The 20,042-nt window shown below is 42.3% G+C and overlaps 1 protein-coding gene across 1 annotated transcript in view; it reads left to right on the top strand.

Annotated features, from left to right (window-relative positions):
- Positions 1 to 16,769, top strand: part of LOC145340349 (arf-GAP with GTPase, ANK repeat and PH domain-containing protein 1-like) — a gene marked incomplete at its 5' end in the record, with an annotated part of 29,601 nt that extends 12,832 nt beyond the window's left edge. Inside the window, one exon of the mRNA XM_080184806.1 lies at positions 16,594 to 16,769. Coding sequence (XP_080040932.1) covers positions 16,594 to 16,769 — 176 coding nt within the window. The remainder of the gene's footprint in view (positions 1 to 16,593) is intronic.
- Positions 16,770 to 20,042: the final 3,273 nt, after the last annotated feature.

Genomic DNA, 20,042 nt, shown 5'->3' with positions numbered 1-20,042 from the left:
CACTTGGCACAGCATAACATTCAGTGCTATGGGCAAGTGTTGGCTGATGGGATTAGGTGAGAGTTCAGGTGTTTCTAATGTGTTAGTGTGCAGTTGATGGGCCGAATAGCCTCTTTGACGCTGCATGAGTCTGTGATTTTATTCTGTGATTTATGAAACATTCAGACCACAGGACTCGCACTAAAATTCCAGATGTATTTTCCCAAACCCAATGGTATATTTTGAGAATATAAAAGATAGAAAATGAAAAAAATTGTTTATTCTGGACACCCATATCATTTGATGTTTAAATTGAAAGATTATTCCTACTTGAAGGAATTAATTTTCTCTGTTCCTCTAGCTCCCCTACCCCGAACTCAAATATTCGGCAGTTTTCAAACCAATAGAATGACTTTCATTTCCGTCATGTCTTTCACAATCTCAAGATCTCCCAAAGTGTTTTACGGCCAATGAAAACAACACCAGTGTTTACAAATGTAGTCACGCAGCTCAATCGTAGCACTCTCTTCTCCGAGTGCCATTCAAGCCCTGCTGCTCCGAAAATATGAGCCCACAATCTACTGTAATACAGTTCTAAGAGAGTGCTGCACTGTTGAAGGTGCCATCTTTTGGATGAGATGTTAAACTAAGAACCTGCTCTGCCTCAGTTGGATGTAAAAGGTCTCATGGCACAAGTTGGAGACTGAGGAGGGTGCCCTGGTCAATATTTATTCCTCAACAAAATCACTGAAAGAGATTATCATCACACTGCTGTTTGTGGGAGCTTGCTGTGCGCAAATTGGCTGTTATGTTTCCAAATGACAGCAGTGACCATCCTTTAAAAACATTTCATTGACTCCCAGTGGGAAAAATATAAAATCTCGCAAATAAGGTCAAACTGGCATTCCATTTTAAGGTATGCAAGACTTGTTTAGCTCAGTGCTCTTACTTCCCAGTTTTTATTGTCTTTTTCTGTTGGTGCTTGGAAGGTCGGGAATGTAGCTATATAAATGTAAACCCTTGTTTCTTTCCACAGTGTTTACACATGGCCAGTTTTGATCAATGATTCGCAATTAGTAATAGATAGACTGGTTGATTCACTCATTTCCATACCAGCCCCCCACTCCTGACAACCCCAGCCCTCTACTCCCAATTACTAATCTTGTCTGTACTAAGAAGCTGACCCAGAACCCTTCTACTCTGTGTGGCTCAGTACTGTGCCATGCAATTTATTCAACAAACAGGCATCGGCAAAGCATGGGGCGACAGCAGTAATGCAAAATCTTCCTTGCGCTAACTTTAAACAAGAATATTCATACACAGGACCGATGATTGCGGCAAGGGTGCTTCAGGCACGCCATGCACAGTAACAAATATCCGATAACTGCTGTCTGGCAGGGTGGTGCAAGGCAGTAATTCAATCAAGCACCTCTAATGATGACATAAGCTGTGAAAATGAATTACTGCCTGAAACTCACTGTCAGCCATATGTCGTTTGTTATATTCTGTAGTCTCGACGTTCCAAGTTGGGAGACTTGCCCATTTTGCAGTGGTCATTGTGTGTGCCATCACCACAGCATCAAGATTTTGACATTGGGCTTGAACTTATATGACATCACATGACTGCCACCAAGTTTTGAACATTCACAAAGAATATATATTGTGTAATCCCTGTGGTTTCAAATTCCTATGCCTTTGCAGCTAAAGCCTGCGTGCTTATTGATTTGCTCCAACACTAGCAGTAATTAGAAGTGCTATCAATAATTTACATTAGTCTTAAACTGGCTTTATAGACAGCTGGTCTGCTGCCTATTATTTTCATCAACTTTCATCCTTGTTTATTCTTTCTTTCAAATTACTTCACAGGATGTGGGTGTCACTGACAAGGCCAGCATTTATCGTGCATTCCTAATTAAAGCAGAAAGATACACTTGCATTTCTGTAGTGCCTTTTGCAAACCCCTTCCTCCAAAGCTGGTCTGAGAAGGTGGTGTGGCGGGCCAGCTCAGTGCCTTGATGTTGGCCTGGAGTCAGGTAGAGGCAAGACTGGGTAAGATGGCAAGGTCCCTGACAACCATATGTGAAACTAGTTGAGTTATTAGACCAATTGAAAAACCTCACTATCGCTTTGACCAAGACCAGCCTTTTCTTTCCAGATTTTTTTAAAAACTGAACTTGGAGTTGGAATGAGATTTGAACCTAGGTTCTCTAATTCCCTACTCTGGCAAGACAACCACGATGCTAACTGACAATGGGACTGTTCTCTGTTTCACTCTTCGTGGATGCTGGTAGACCTGAGAATTTGCAGTGTTTTCTGTTATTTTAGATTAATCCTGAGTATTTTGTTTTTCACTGTACTATTTAACTTTGCTATTGTGGGTGAGGCTTCCACCCCCATCAGGAAATTTTCAGCCAGTCTGATTGGTTGAGTAGCACTGAGTCCCAGCAGCACCAGGCTCCGGTAGTGGGTGTCACTGGGCCTGCGCCACAGCAAAAAAGAGGATTAAAGGCAGGTGCAGGATATCAGCAGAGGCTGGCTGGTAGACCCAGCGAGGGAATGAGGGAGGTGGGAGGCCAGGACTGAGGGAGGATGCGTTATGGGGGGGATGCCCTTGTCTGTATTATCTCCAGTGGATACAAGGGAAGCCCACCACCCCGAAAGGGGGTACTCCTTCACTGCACCACCTTTGGCCTTTTCAATCTCATTTCACACCACCATTCTTCTGATGTCACCATTGTGCTTGGGATACCTTCTGCTGTGGCCCAAGTCCAATTGGAGTCAAGTTGAGACTGTGTAAAATCAAAAAGAAATCTCACAGTGAGCATGAGAAGCCTCCATCTTGTCTATCCAACACAAATTTCAAACTCCCCGATGGAAAGGACACTGAAATTACCAACTATTTAGTGATAGTTTAACACCATAAGAGAAACACCTGTACTCTACAGAAGAACAGAGCATACAGCATGATGATGGTTAAATCACACTTGGAGTACTGTGGATGGTTTTGGCCTCCAGATTACAAAGGCAAATATAGCAGCACCACTCAGGAGTGGTGGTGATGTAACTGGGCTCGTAATCCAGAGGCCCAAACCCAGGCTCTGGGAGCATGGGTTCAAATCTTGCCATAGCAGCTGGTGGAATTTGAATTTAGTTAATAATTCTGGAACTGAAAGCTAGTCTCGATAATGGTTGCCCCGAAGCCATCATGATTGTTGTAAAAACTCATCTGGTTCATTAATGTCTTTGGGGAAGGAAATCCTGGTTCTTACCTGGTCTGGCCTACACATGACTCCAGGTCTTAAGTACCCTCTGAAATGATCTAGCAAGCTGCTCAGTTCAAAGACAATTAGGCATGGGCAGTAAATGCTTGTTCAGCCAGTGACGCCCACATCACATGAGAGAAGAAAAAAATCTTTTAAAGGTGCAAACTGGATTTATGGGAAAGTTACAATATAGTGAGCTATTATAACTGTCAGACAGAACAGGAAGGCTAAGGGTTGATTTAATAGAGTTTTTAAAAATTATGACAAAAATTGATCAGGTATGGAGGGTATGTTTGTTTACACTTGTGCAGGAGTTCCTAATCTAGAAGTCAGTAATATAAAGTGGTTAGTAAAAAATTCAGTGGGAATTCAGCAGAATCCAAAGAGTAGTTAGCATGTTCAAACCAGTGATTGCAGATTTTAATTTATTCTTTCACGAATTCCATGACTGTTTCTGAATCAACAACCTCTCCTGGTTTGTGAAGTGAAAACAGAAAGTGCGAGAATAGAACAGGTCTGGCAGCATCTGAGGAGAGAGAAAAACTGAGTTAACATTTGGAGTCCAGTAAGATTCATTTCCAAAAAAGCATTCATTATTGCTGGGCTCCTGAATCTGAAGCATTATGTGGATTAGGAGAAATACTCTGCATTAATCTCTGGGCATTGGATTATTATTTCCTACTGGTAGCCTAACAAATATCTATTGCTTCCTGTCATTCAACAACTTCCTTATTCTGCTGTCCCAACCCATCCTCTCTACCTTCAATTCCAAATTTTCAGTGCCAGTTTCATGGATAACTTTGTCTGGCTACATACCGTCAGTATGAATTTTTGCTGCCCATTGAGGATTTTACTGCATGGATGAGTAGTCTTTGGCCAGTTTAGCACTCTGTAATCCCTACTCGAGCTAACTCAGCTCCCTCAGGCTGTCAGACTCACTGACTTCTCCCCATCCAGCAGTCTGTGTTGCTAACTATGTCTGTTGAAGTTGATTGGTTTCCCTCAAACTGCCCAGCTCAGTAACTCCACTCTGCCAGTAAGCAATATTAATGACCATGTCTGTTTAATGAGCCCCATTGATCTCTCTCACATTGTGGGGACTCGATAACTCCACCAAGGTTTTTTTTAACCATCTAGTCAAGACTTATTTTAATGAGTAGTTGAAAGCAGATACAAACAAAACGATGCTGAATCCTCTAGGTGTTGTTTTGCAAGAGATTGTTTAAGAAAGCTTGCTGACTGCGACTGTCACTCGTTAGTGGTTGTCGGCTGGCAGTAGTGTTCCAGGATGTGCAATCATCATATCGATATATAATTCAGACAGAGTGGTTGGTGCAGCTGCAACCTGTGGATAAAGGATCCTATTGTGTTTGAGCCTGAAACAGGACCTGACTGCAGAATGTCTTTGCGGGTGTCTTTGATTTGAAGCATACGAGAAATTCAAGGCCCAAAAATTACAGGTTGCAGCCTTGAGAGGTCAAGCTACTTAAAATGCAACAATGTTATTGAACTGATCAAAAGTTTCCCAAGGTTTGGCTCGAAGTATTTGAAGGTTTTATTAATGTGCTGTTGAAGGTGGACAATTTTGCCTCGAATTGTCACACTATCCTGGAGGCTGCAGAGAGAAACACGAATGTGGTTGTCTCCCATTACCTCATTTCCCATATCAATTGAAAATTGCCAATTAACGGCAACATAATAGTCACAATTCTGGTTGTAGTTACACATGCTTTTCCCCCATTGGCCACAGTCCACTTTATAAACAATGCCAGGTTCTGGGAATTAATGACATTGTTGTCCTGTACAGATGCTTCTGCTCCTGTCAGCTACGAATATTGTGGTGGGTGGGGGAGTGAGATTTGGAGTTAGGCCAAATAGGGACAGCACGATGGCACAGTAGTTAGTGCTGCTGCCTCACAGTGGCAGGGATCTGGTTCAATTCCAGTCTCGGGTGACTGTGTGGAGTTTGTGCCTTTTCCCTGTGTCTGCGTGGGTTTCCTCTGGTGCTCCGATTTTCTTTCTCAGTCTAAAGATGTGTAGGTTAGGTTGATCGGCTATGCCAAATTGTCCCTTTGTGTCAGAAGGATTAGCAGGGTAAATATCTAAGATTACTGGGGTAGGGTCTGAATGGAATTGTTGTTAGTGCAGGCTCAGTGGGCTGAATGGCCTCCTTCTGCAATGTAGGGATTCTAGGCCAAAAAATGTAAGGCTGTAAGGAGGTTAGTTTGGAATCTTGCTCCCCTGAATCAAGAAGCAGGGCAAAAGAATTAATGGTTGTCTGGTGCCATTTAAAGAATGCACTGGAGCCAGTGAGGTAATGGTGCGGCAGGCCAAGTTCTGCCCATTCCACCACGAGATTCCACACGCTACATATTTAATAAGTTTAATAGTGCAAAATCTTACAAAATCAGCCACTCAGCTCTCCAGCAAAACATAGGAACACCTCAATGTGTATCTTGGTTCTGTCGTTTACGCATTCTGATCTCTTAATGGATGCTCTTAGCACCATTCTCAGCCTTTATCATCACCATTTACATTCCTTTTGTACGATTACTGTCGTTTCTCCCCACCCACCCGCAATGTCTAATTTTCTTTGGCTTCAGCTCTGACTGTGTCATCCAGACGCAAAACGTTAGCTCTGTTCTCTCTCCATTGATAGTGTCAGACCTGCTGAGTTTCTCTGGCGGTTTCTGTTTCTGTTTCAGCATCTGCAGTATTTTGCCTTTATTATTGTTCAACAGCAATACTTTCACTGAATTTCCCCACCATTAAATCCTGGGGGTTACCATTGACCAGAAATTGAACTGCACAAGCCATGTTGCTACCTCACAGCCAGGGACCCAGGTTCAATTCCAACCTCGGGTGACTGTCTTTGTTAGTTTGCACCTTCTCTGTGTCTGCGTGGATTTCCTCCCACAGTTCAAAGATGTGCAGGTTGGATTGGCCATGCTAAATTAGCCTTTAGTGTCCAAAGATGTGTAGGTCAGGGGGAATATATGGGGTTATGAGAAAGAGCATGGGTGGGATCCTTTGTCAGAGAGTCGGTGCAGGTTTGATGGGCCGAATGGCTTCCTTCTTCATTGTAAGGATTATATGATTCTCTGATCTAAATACTTTGGCTACAAGAAGCTGGGAATTCTGTGGTCTGACTTCCCAGAGCCTGTCCCTCATCTACAAGGTTTCAGTCAGGAGTGTGATGGAATACTCTCCTTTTGCCTGGATGAGTGCAGCTCCAAAAACACTCAAAACTCAACCAGGACAGAGCAGCTTGCTTGATCAGCATCTTAAACATTGACTTCTTTCACCAGCAGTGCACAGTTGCAGCAATGTGTATCTTAAACAATGCACACTGCAGCAAATCACCTGTGCTCCTTTGACTGCACCTTCCAAACCCATGACCTATACCAGCTAGAAGGACAAGGGCAGCAGATTCTTAGGAGCATCACCATCTGCAAATCCCCTCCAAAGTAAAATCATCCTGACTTGGAAATGTATCATCCATTCCATCACTCACTGGGTTAAAATCCTGGAACTCCCTCCCTAACAGCATTGTGGGTGGACTGTAGCAGTTCAAGAAGATGGTTTACCACCACCTTCTCAGTCGCAATTAGAGATGGGCAGCCTATGTTGCCTTTGCCTGCGATGCCCACATTCCATAAAATAATTTTTTAAGGAGTTAAATTAACCATTTTGAGTAAGCATGCTCTGTGATGACGTAAAATGACCTGGTGCATTTCCAAAATGCCTGAGAGTTCTTAATGAGAACGCATACACGCCAGTTAGTTATATTCTGCTAAGTGACGTACTATGATTGTTATACCATAGCTAATGAAGCAGAAAACCTAAGCAGCCCATTGCTAAGACTGGCAGCAACTTGGGGCAATGTTCTGAATAATTCTGGTACAGTTGATATTGTGGATCAGCTTCTAATGATTATTGGAATATTGTGTACAGTTCTGGATGCCACACCAAAAGAAGGATGTAAACACATTTGAGAGAGTGCAAAAGAGATATACAAGAATAGTTCCAAGGGTGAGAAACTTCAGTAATGAGGATAGATTTTAGAGGTTGGGACTGTTATCCTTGGAGAGAAGATTTGATAGAGATGTTCAAAATCACGAGAAGGGCTGGACAGATGGGGAGAAACTGTTCCATCTTGTAAAGGGATTGAGAACGAGAAAGCACAAATTTAAAGTGATTTTTCAAAAGAAGCAAATGTGATGTGAGAAAAAGCTTTTTCACACAGCGAGTGGCTGGGGTCTGGTGTGCACTACCTAGAAGTGTGGTGGAGGCAGGTTCAGTTCAAGCATTCAAGGGAGCTTTAGATGAGTACTTGAATAGAAACAAAATGCAAGGGTACGAGGAATAGGCAGCAGAGTGGCAGTAAGTCATGATGCTTGTTTGGAGAGCCAGCGTGGATACGATGGGCCAACTGGCCTCATTATGCACCATAACTATTCGGTGATACTGTTTGTATCGATATTTTCACAATATAGGGTTACCAAAGCTAAACTTGTATCTTGATCAAGCATCACCTGGCAAGTTACTGTGATAGATTTTTGTTAAATGGCAGTTGTGCTCAGAACAATGAAAGGTTTTCCGATGCAACTTTTGCTTTTAATGGCTGGAGTGTGGGTGAATCTCGCACCTACAGGTGCCACCAGCTTTGGTCACAGTACCAGCAACAGTGCAGATCTATGTAAATGTCGCCATGCCTGTAAAACCCGTTGTGTTTGTGAAATGGGAGCCATTTGTTCTAATCATGTGATTGCTGCACACATTTTTAATGTCTTCCAGTTTGTGCCAAGCATTCCCATATCAGACTGTCTGGACCTTGAAAATTTGCCTCCTTCAAAACTGTTGAATGTTCAGACAGGTGACGATTGGGCTAGCATGACATAAATTTCCTTTCCCTCTCACTGTGATTGCCAATGGAAAGGCCAGGCATTCGTATAACCGAGAATAGATTTGCACTATGTGCAAAACCTAAACCGTATCGGAATTGGGTTAAAACTGCTCCAGTTCAGTTCACTGAGGATCCTTAGGGCCAGGTAATAAGGGACTTTGAACTCAATTGTGTCCTTGAGGTGAAAGGTCAGTTTGCTAAACCGCTGCACCATCCAGTTCCCATTCAATAACTTTTATTATTACTGTTTATTACTGTGCTTAGATGCTCAGGAATGGCACTTGCTGCTTTGACCAGATTTTCAGCTACATATTTGGATACTTGCATAGTCCTAATGGCCTTCTGGCATGGAGGGCTGCACACACAGTTGATCATGATAGAAGATAATGACGGAGCGGGCCGTTAATCGTGTACAGTTAATTGTAAGGTTTGAGATGGCATCTTGTCAGCAGAGATAAGTTGTCACTTTTCCAGTTCAGCTGAAACTAAATGATTGTAAAATAAGTTATGGGTGTCCTTGGGCCTGTCTGGGGAATGATGGCTGAGAACGCATTCTGGTCCCATCAGTCTCGGGCAGGCTGCTTGATATTTATGTGAACTGAATGTTATTTTATTCCCCCTCTAGTCATGCTTGTCAGCTTCCAGAGTGAAAAGTGAAACCACTTTCCCAACTCGTACTTCAAGTGTCGAAATGCAGCGATTGCAGATTATTATTTTTTTTGAACATTGATGCCCGATTGGGAAGAACTAATATGAGGCACTGAATGTATGGAAGAGTCGCAAATGTCCCTCCCCTGTGAAATGGAACCTATGAGTTTTAATGCTCCTGTCAGAGCTGGTTTAGAAGCAAAAATGATGGTCTAGTCATCTAATTTCTGCCCCCTTTTTTAGATAACTTGTAGCAATCAACCTTTTCACGCTTTGATTGATACAAGGCAGATGCCTGTTTTATATTCAATCCAAGTCAGATCCGTTGCTTTAAAGGGAGATAGAGCAGACACTAATTTACAGTCTCTGAATTAGGCTGTCTTTACTGCTGTTTTCAATGTTACAAAGTTAGATTGATGGAGCTACACCTCTTACAAAGGTAAAGAATAGTCAATTGGCAAGTGGCTCGAGTACTGCAGTTTGCTATGTAAATCTTACAGAGTAGTGATCTTAGCCCATGGGTCTCAATCCATGACAGGCTTGACCTCCTAAGAAACAGGAGAACACTTTTAAGTGCCAAAAACGTCAAAGCTTTTGATTTTGGGACAGCGCTGTTGAGATTTCAAGTTGAAGGGATGTTTCAGTTGACCCATTCGGCGAGCTTGGTCACTCTCCATGATCAGTCCCGCCCATCCCAACACTGGGCAGAGCTGTGCCAGAGTGTGCTTTCTATCGTTACTTCCAGTACAGCAAAGGCCCCTGGCGTTGTTAGGCAGCAGTGCTAACCACTGTGCCACCATATCACCTGAGGATCAAACATCAGGGAACCAGTTCTTATAACATTTAGATTTCAATTAAAAGCCTCCATACCACAACAGCCAACATACTACAAAGAGTAAATTTGTTTCCTGCCTTACAGCAGTGGCTAGAACAGATCATCTGTTTATTATATCATTGAAGATTAAACACTGGCCAGAGCACTAGGGAGAGTTTCCCTGCTGCTCTTCAGAATAGTATCCTGGGATAGGTAACGTCCAGTTAAGAGGGCAGGTGGGGCCTGGGTTTTACATCTTATCTGAAAGGTGGCACCTCCAACCTTACAACACGCCCAAAGCACTGTACAGAGAATGCCAGTCAAGGGATGTATTCCAGTCCCTGAAGTGGAAAATTAGCCCACAGACTTCTGAATCAGAGGTGAGAGGGCTGCTAGTAACCAGAGTAAAGTAACGTATCCCTAAAAGAAAATTGTGACAGCTTTTTAAAAAGGCAAAGCATATGAATCGCTTCTCTGTATCCCTATCAATGCGGTCCATTAGAAAAATGAAGTTTCCTGCTGTACATCATTGTAATGTGTAATAAAAGTAATCTTGCATGGAAAGATAACATCTTGGTGCTTATCTGTGGCAACTCCAGGGATGTACTTCAGGCCTCCATGCCAAGACATTGCTTGCTTCCAGCTGTACACACAACTAGGTCCTTGGTGTAGTAGTGTTTGGAAGAAGTAGAAAACAGCCCGTAAGGACATTTAAAGAATGGAATTTCACCACCCATACTAAGTGATAATCATTTCGGGTTGTGGTAAATGTGTTTCCAATTGGAGGGGAGGCAGCAAAGTGCATTGTTTGTGGGGTTTTTTGAGGCATCTAGTGGGAAGTATTTGACTGCAGTATCATTAGGAGCATAAATGAAGTGTAATGGAGATCAGTATAGTACCTAGAGACACGCAATTGTTCAACAGTTTCTGGACAGGTTCATAGATTGTCGATATAGTTTGTATTAATAGAGGATAATAATACATTGATTGTGCTGGGGTTTGGGGCTCTGGTGTAATAACTTAGATATTCATATATTAGAAAAGTAATAGAACTTAGTTCTAATTATCACTTTTATTAATTGGACATAAACATTTTGAATTCCGATCTCAGATTTGTGGTCAGTGTTTAAACAAGATGCTTACTACTGACCTTGAAGGAGGCTGTCCACAAAGGCTGCCCATCCAGTGACCTCCAAGGTGTCATTTTCCCTGTTTTCAGAGGCGGTTTCCATCTGGACTCTCCAGCCAATCGCATTAAAATATTCACACACAGCAAGCCGGGAAATTAAATGCACTTAATACCCTTGAATTTTAAAATCTTGCAGATGATAGAATGGTTACAGCAGAGAAGGGGGGGCCGATTATGCCTGTTCTTGCCCCCTAAAGGAGCAGTTCACCTAGTGCCACTTTCTTGCCTTCTCCTTGTAGTCGTGCACCTTACTTTTTGGATAATAATTCAATATCCTTTTGAAAGCTTCAGTTAACCCTGCACTCACCACACTATCTGGCAGTGCATTCCAAATCCTAACCGCTCACTGTGTGAAAAGGTTCCTTCCCATCTCGCCATTGCTTCTTTTGTCAATTACCTTAAATCTGTGCCCTCTTGACTCTTGATTTCTTCTGCAAGGAAAATGGTATAACAAAATAAATGATTAGGAATGGATTAAGCTAGAAGCTAAGAAGTGGAATTGAGTATCATATGGAAAAACTTGACATCTGGACAGAAGATTAGCTTTTTTGGGTGCTGAGGGTGCCTAGCAGTAATTATGAAATAAGTATGCCATTAAAATCCATGCTACTCATAATTCAACAAAACATAACATTTTTAATTGATTTTCAAGCGTGACCTATCAGTAGCAATGAATTCCATTGATTCTATGATTGCAGTTTGGAGTGGGGGAACCCACAACAGTGTACCTTCAGGAGAAGCATAAAAATCACAGACAGCAGCCTCTACATCTCCCTGTTATTCTGCACATGTGTAGAGTCCAGAAGTTTCAGTGGAGTAATGATGGCAGTCTCTGGTTTCACCATCATTACTACTGCAAAATCCGTGATGGTGTTTATCAAATTGATGAATTTCTAAAGTAATTCCCTGAGCATCATAATTCTGTCAAATTATAATATTATTCACTATGAAATGCAACAAAATACTTGGAAGAGCGATTAATATAAGTGATGTAACAATTCATTGCAATGCAACAGCCTGTCACAATTTTCAAACATAATCCTCCAATATCAGTCCCAATCAAATGTATGCATTTCAAATCTTGCACAGTGTCAGTGAACAGTGATATATTTCCTGTGTCAATTATCAATATTATTTTTAAGGGAATGCAGACAGTGCAGTGAGCATCAAGTGGCGTTCATTGTGCAATTGAGGGGTTCAAGTGGTTCAGTAATTCAGCATTGAACAGCTGGGAGTGAGTAATAGGATAACAAAAATTGTGAATGCTGGAAATCCAAAATAAGAACAGAAAATGCTGGAAAATACAGATCAGACAGCATCCATGGAGCATGAGCCAGAGGGTGGAATTTTCTCATTGGGCGGGAAAAGCAGAGCATAGCTCGTTAGCTGTCTTGCCGGCTTTTCCCACCAGGTTTTCAAGCACCTTGAGGAAAAGAATGGAAGAAGCGGGACGCACGCTGTCAGTTGGTGGGACAGGCTTTGAATGAGTCCGCACTGCCAGCTTTCTCAGTGACAGACAGATCAGGGCACCATTTTAATGGGAATCGCTCTGCCCATTCCTTGGGGCTGTACCTGTCTGTGCGTCCCCAGCAGGGACTGTTCACCAGGCCCCAGTTGGTCCAGACCTGTTGTAAACCCTGCCGATGTGACATCACACTGACGAGGGGAGTTCCTTACTTTGTGGGAGGAATAGTACAGCAGGGGAATCCATTAGTGATATTTTAATGCATGATATTGGGGTTTCCGATCTTTCATGGTGGGAACCCCAGTACTTCATTGGAGGAGGATGGCAACAATGGCAACAGGAGATTTACTGTGTTTACGCCAGTCCAACGCCGGCATACCCACAACAGGAGATCTTGCCAGTGTAAAACCTATTAGGAACTCCCATTTGATTCTCCACCCCCAACGGCTTTCCTGCCCTTCAAAAATGGGGTGAAAATCCCTCCCAGGTAAATGATCTTCCTTCGGAACATGAGTAACTGGATGCTGTTCACTCCCTCTTTAAGATACGTAATGTAAGACCAGGGGATAGGAGGCATAACTTGGATGTCATTCATAGCAGTGTGTACACAATACAAGAGCATCACAATTAAAATGGGCAGTTCATGAGCAGTATACACAGTGTATATACAGCACAGAAAGTGGGCAAAGTGTCAGAAGAGCGGTTCCTTTCAGAAGGGACCTGTAATGGTAAGTTTGCAAATCCTGTTTGCCTGCTGGGGAAACATGCTCAAGAAGGAATAGTTTGAAATGTAACTACAACATTGCATCTCCAACTCTCCCTCATTTCTCTCAACCTGGCTCTCATCAAGAACATTGAACAGCTGAATCTATTCTGCCCTGGTCTGTAGAGGGGTGTTAAAAACCCCTGAAGGGTCTGGACACAGCCAATTGGGTGAAACTGTTCATGAAAGGATTGAAAATGAGATGGCACATTTAAAATAACTTGCAAAACAAGTAAAAGCGATTGAGAAAAATGTTTTTTCAAACAACACAAGAATGTACAAGTCAGCATCAGAAGTAGGCCATTCAGCCCCTTGAACTGGCTCCACCAGTTGTTAAGATCATGGCTGATCTGATAGTGGCCTCAATGCCACATTCTGCCTACCCCTGACCGGTTAACATTGGGAATGCACTGGCTGAGGGTGTGGTAGAGGTAGGTTCAATCGAGGCATTCAGAAGGGAATTCAACTTTATTTGAAGAGAAAGACTGTACAGGGTTATGTGGGAGAGGTGGGTGAATTGCACTTGGAGAGTTTCTCTTTCAGAGAGTCAGTGCAGACACGATGGACCAAATGGCCTCCTGCAATATAACAATTCTGTGATTAAAACTTGAGTGTCCAAGAGTCACTTTTTAAATTTATATAACTTTTCCATCAGCTCCCTACCCAAAAATATAGGTAAGTAATATTCACAACCAGGGGTTTCCAAGCCCCTCCCAGTGCCAGTCTAGACCTTGCTACTACCTTTCCTGTTTGGTAACACCAGTTGTGATCCATATCGAGGTTCTGTTGCATCAAACCATCTTTGCTTTCATACATCTTTGTCAAGGGGATAAATTCTAAAGTTTCTTAATGTTTTGTGATCTCAAAATCAACCGGAGTTCAAGCGATTAATGTTACATTCAGGCTTTGGGAAAGAAATTGCCAGTGTCTAGAGGAGCCAGAAATGACATGACCAATGTAAGCTTGACTATCTATACCAGCTCAAGTATTGCTCAGGTTAATGAACTTCCACTCCACACACCCCTGTCCTCCTCCCCAACTGCAGAGAAGTGCCTCTCAAAAGGTCATGTGGCAGGAAGGCCAAGCTGTGTTATAAAGACCACCAAAAGAGTGATCTGAGAGGAACCTTGGAACAGGCAGACAGTTGGAAAACTTAGCAGGAGCTTATGGGCAGATCCTTCTAACTTAACTAGCTTTGGGTTGCACAGCTGCCCATGGAACAAATTGCTGAAAATGGTATCTAGAGTTATCATTACAGTTTAACAAATGGACAAACTTTCAACTGAACTCTCAATGGTGGATCTAATAATCTTTCTCCTTTTTGTGCTTGACAAATCAGGCCAATTTTTGAGGTATCTGGCTCAGAATGCAGAAATACATAACAGATCCTGGCTTGTGTTCCTTTTCTTTGAAAATTATGCATAGGTTTTGTGCGTTAGATATAGTTCCAATTATAGCTAACATTTTCTTTGGCTCCAAACTAGACTGATACATCAGTGCTGAGTCTAGAAATTGATAATTACACAGCAATGTACAATGATTTGAAAATGATTTGTGATACTTATTTAAAGAAAGGATGGTTTCGACACAGTGTTGTGTTTGTCAGGATATGATTGTACAACGAACCAGCACAAACTGTTCTCCTTCTTCAATATTTCCACTCTCCCTCCTCTGCCCCACCATCATTCTGGAGAAACTGAGGCCAACTGTAGTGCCTGCACTGCCACCTTCATAGAGTTCGAACATTTTTTGCTGGGCCTGCAGTACCAATGAGTGCCTTTGGCATTGGTCATCATGCAGTGTGATGGTGGATGGCTTGAAAACCATGTATTTCAGCAGCCACCAAGTAATTCTTGACACCTCTTGGACACCAGGTTTGATGGTCATAAAAACCCACGTGACATACCCTTTTAAACCATGTTTGCTCATTGCTGCTGGCAGTGCCCTGCCAGGACTGTAGTTGTGCATCTGACTGAAGCAACTACATGTTGTTTCCCTACCTGTAAGTTTAGAGCCGTTTTTATATCAACCAACAAACAAAGTAAGTTACTGGCGTCAGCAAAGAGATGGCAGGAGATCTTCGTAGCGTTGTCATTCTTCCAGGATTTTCCTGGAATCCCCAGGAATTCAAGATGAATCTCCACGATGCAACTATGAGGAACCCAGGTAGAAATTGTAGCAGCACTAAAACATGTGATTCCTATTTCCTTCTATTTTTCTTCATTTATTAGTTACGATAATATCGGATAAAATGGCTGTTTGACAGCCAAACGTCATCCAGTCAAATAATTAACAGACTGTTCACCTTCCAGTTGGCAAGGCACCCCAAGGATAACAATGGTGGAGAGAGTGGTTGGAGATGGTCAATAAAAGAGACAATAAGAGGGGCAAAAACATAAAATGACAGGTTTTAAAGAGAGTACAGGGACAAAGGGACGTCGGGAAGCCTATGCATCGATAATTGAAGCTGGCAAAACACAGAGTGTGGTCAGGAAAGCACAAGAGATCTTGAGCTTCATAGATTGAGGTTTTAAATGCAAAAGCAGCGAAGTTATGCTGAACCTTAACAAAGCTCTGGTTAACCACACTTTAGGAAGGATGAGAGGTGCAGAGGAGAGTCAAAGGATGAAAGATTTTAGTAACAGGTTTAGATTGTTCTTCTTGTTGTAAAGGAGATTGAAGTGAGATTTGATAGATACCATAGAAACCCTACAGTGCAGAAAGAGGCCATTCGGCCCATTGAATGCACTGACCACAATCCCACCCAGGCTGTACCCCAATATCCTTACATATTTACTACCCACTAATCCATCTAACCTACGCATCTCAACACTAAGGGGCAATTTTGGCAAATCCGATCAACTTAACCCACACATCGTTGGACTGCGGGAGGAAACCAGAGCACCCGGAGGAAACCCATGCAGACACAAAGAGAATGTGCAAACTCCACACAGACAGATAAAGACGCACTATATCATGACTACAAAGACAAACTGTTCCCACTATTTTATCATACAAAGACTCAGGGACACAGATTTCAGGTTTTGGCTAAGGGAGGATGAGAAGAAGAATGTTTTTGCTTGGTGAATAATAATGGTTTGGAACTTGCTCTGGTGGAAGCAGAGGTGATGAGTAATTTCAAAAGACAATTGGATGAGCACTTGAGGGAAATAAACAGGCAGGAATATGGGGATGATGGGTGCAATGGTACTGACTGGATTTCTCTATAGAGAGTCATTATGGGCTCGATGGGCCTCTTTCTGCACTGTAATCACCTTCTGGCTCCCTTTGACAAAACCTCCGGAAATACATCCAAGTAGCATTTGCTACCTAAAATCTTCCACATCTTTATTGACTCCAAGAAGGGTGAAATAAGGTCACCCTTTGTTGCAGTGTACGGATATAAAATACTTGGGAGACCAGAGACTGTGTGTGATGCCAGTATTTCAAATGTCAAACCCAGTTAACTGGAGTTAGATTTGCCTTTAGTCCATGTGTCGGAACTGTTGAAAAGTCATTGTGCTGGAACATTTCTCATGATGTTTTCTTTTGGATTTCTGTTGAAGACACCGGCCTGGGAGACTCCGTCTGTTCAAGCCCCAGCATATCAAGCACAACCAGTCCTAAGCTAGACCCTCCACCTTCACCCCATGCCAACAGGAAGAAGCATCGCAGGAAGAAGAGCACCAGCAATTTCAAAGCAGATGGCATCTCAGGCACAGCAGAAGGTAACCCCACTTGAACATTCCTTAACAGTGTTTAACATTGATTACAGTAAAATTGTTTAAGTGGTCCTTGATATAAAGAAAGGGAGCAAGAGTTTAGGACACTCAAGCATTCAAATTCCTTCTTATGTGCGTCTGTGCTGAAAAGATTCCCAATTATTATTGTATAATAATTTTGGCCAATTTTTAAGATTGTTTGTGATGAAGTTGGCTCAGTTCAGTGGTCATTGACATTGGGAATGTTGCTTACACAGAAAGGCTAGACATGGGTTGTTGCTTCATGTGTTCATCTCATAGTGGATCCCTGAAACAGCCAAGTAGTTGGGAGTGCAAGTATCTTTTCTTTCTTTTGAGAAAGGAGGGGGTGAATTGCTGTGCATTGCTCTTAAGCACTCCTGCTTGGAAGGGTTTGTTTATTCATTGGTGGGACATAGATGTCTCTGGCTGGCCAGAATTTATTGTCACCTTTGTTTAGAAGGCAGATGAGAGTCAACTACATTGTTGTGGCTGGAGTCACAGGTAGGCCAGACCAAACAAGAACGGTAGATTTCCTTCCTTAAAGGACATTTGTGAACCAGATAGGTTTTTCCGACAATCAAGAATGGTTTCATGGTCATCAGTAGATTGTTTATTCCAGATATATTTCATTGAATTCAAATCCAACCATCTGCCGTGGTGAGGTTTGAACCCAGGTCCCCAGAACATTAGCTGAGTTTCTGGATTAATAGTCCAGCGATAATAGGAAGGCCATCACCTCCCTCTATAGGTTGTAGGGCAAGCTGTCCATCATCTTGATTGGATAGTGCTGGGAGCCAGTCTTTGCTGCATTCTTCTGGTCAATGCCACCTCTCAAGAGACATCATTGCTTAAGTGGGGCACTCTTGTGAGATAGTGAGAGTCAGTAGATATTGCATGATTCTTGCAAAATACTGCAGATGTTGGAACCTGAAACGAAAACAGAAAATGCTGGAAAATCTCAGCAGGTCTGATAGCATCTGTAGAGAATAGCCAATGTTTTGAGTCTGGGTGACCCTTCGTCAGAGCGCAGCATTTTCTGTTTTTGTATCACATGATTCTTTCCCTGCTCCACTCAACACAGAAGAAATTCCAGCAGTGGGGGCACTAGGGAGTGATCAAGAGTTAGAATCCCAGTTGTTTGCATTGTCTCTGAAGAACTGTGCCCACATTCTGGCCAGTTGCAGGACCTCCACTGCTACATTGTCAGACATCAAAAACTCAACACAACCTGCAATAAACACTTCCTTTAATGTAGACTGAACCATCTAATATTGCTCCAAAGTTGCTGTTTTTATGCATTTACTCACTGGCTAAGTCCAAGTTCTAACCCAGAGACACCTTCACAGAATGGTTTCCCACAAGCATCAATAGTGTTTTCATTTTGCAGTGCCCATTTGAGCAAGTTTTGTCTGCCTCAAGAAGATTGATACATGCCAGGACCTGATGTCCCTCTGTCTCTTCCCTGCCATGCCCTGAGTTTGCAGCTATAACACAGGTGGATGTGGAATATAGTTCCGATCAGCAAACACCCTTTGCAGCAATTCATCAGTAAACTAGCTCTTTAATTGCCAACTTTGAAGTGTCAGGAGATGATTGCTGGAGGTATATATACTTTAATTCAAAATGGTCCCAGAAAATCATCAAATCCATCTCCCAAAACTAGGCCCATAAGGCTGGCATGAATTCACATGGAAGTAGGGTTTGGCCAAGTGGGCCATTGGTGTGGCATGTTCCAAAAACGTATTCTTCACTTTAATTGACATGTGAACAATATGCTCATTTGCTGTTTGATTGCGTTTGTTTATTAACGCTCTTATATATCGCTTTGGGATGCTTTACAACATCAAAGGCATGATATAAATGCAGGCTATTGTTATGTGTGATGAGCCAGTTCTCCATTATGTGCCATGTGATGCTGACTGGATAAGTGAAACGATCAGCATCAAAAACGTCAAATCTCATCCATAGCTGGAATTCTCCAGTGCTAATGCACTGAATGAAGTTTTGGCTGAGCACCAAATTCTCCATTCTCACTGGCAGCAGATCAGAAAATCCCACCCCAGGTGTCTTGAGTTCTAATCAAACCACTTTTTCATCATTTGACTTGGCCCTAAGCTCTGGAATGTGCTCCTTAAACCTTCCTAACTCATTCTCCTCCTTTGAGACAGTCCTTACAATCTACATCATCTGACTTGAAATCTTCTCATATAGTTCTGTGTCACATTTTTTATTTGTTAAGGCTCTTATGAAGCAATACAGGTGTTGTGGGAGCAATGATGGTGATCATAGATGTTGTAAATCTTGAAGTTGTGTTTATTTAACTGTCAGCACTAGTAAAGGGATAAAATGATTCCTCCCGTGCCATTTTCCCTTTGAATGGGATGTGATGCCATTGCAGTAAGACATTCCGGTACTGCCTCACCACTTCACACTTGTTCTGTAGAGCAAATCAAATGGATGTGACCTGTAAGTAATCTAACTGTCAGAGTCCAGGCTTTAGAAGAGTCACAAATGAGAAAATATTAAGTCTCTGTCTTTAAACCATAAAAATTGCAATTACTAATATAGGTGATTAAATCAGCAGGCATAACCCAAAATATTAAATTGATAAGAAATTGTGTTTTTTTTGCGTTTCCATTTCACACATCACTCAGATCAGCTAATCAATCATTAACTTGCAGAGCTTTAAAGTTCACTATTGGTTCCAGATATTTGAAACCTCCATTAGCATTTCTTTCAGAAGAAAGATTTCATTTGAGTGCAGTACCAAGACTGAGTCATCATTTAAAAGTTCTGGGTACTGTGCAAAGGTGTCCAACATCTTAATGAACTGCCAGGCCTCGACAAGTACTTCAGCTAAATGCTGATATGAAACTCGTAGTTATTTTAGTTCAGTGATGAGACTGTGGATCAGTGGGAGCACTGCCACTTCTGAGTCAGGTGGTTGGGAGTCAAGACCCCATTGCAAAGACTTGAGAACGGAACCTAGGCTGATACTCCAGTGCCAGACTGCATTTAGAAGATCCCATTACATTATTCAGAGAAGAGCAGAGAGTTGCCCAGTGATCTAGCCAACATTTACCTCTCAACCGACCCCACCAAAAACACCTATTTACTTGCTTCTTTGTGTGCCGATTACCGGCGGTTATCCTATATTACAACAGTGACTAATTTCAGAAATAGATCATTGCCTGTGAAATGCTTTTGAACATTCTGAGGATGTGAAGGGTGAGGATATCAATGTGAGCGCCGAGTCTCTGACCCTTCAGAAA

Source organism: Carcharhinus amblyrhynchos, unplaced genomic scaffold (genome assembly GCF_965287045.1).
Source record: "Carcharhinus amblyrhynchos unplaced genomic scaffold, sCarAmb.v2.hapA scaffold_950, whole genome shotgun sequence".
Classification (NCBI taxonomy): domain Eukaryota; kingdom Metazoa; phylum Chordata; class Chondrichthyes; order Carcharhiniformes; family Carcharhinidae; genus Carcharhinus; species Carcharhinus amblyrhynchos.
This window is presented reverse-complemented; position numbering and strand designations above follow the sequence as displayed.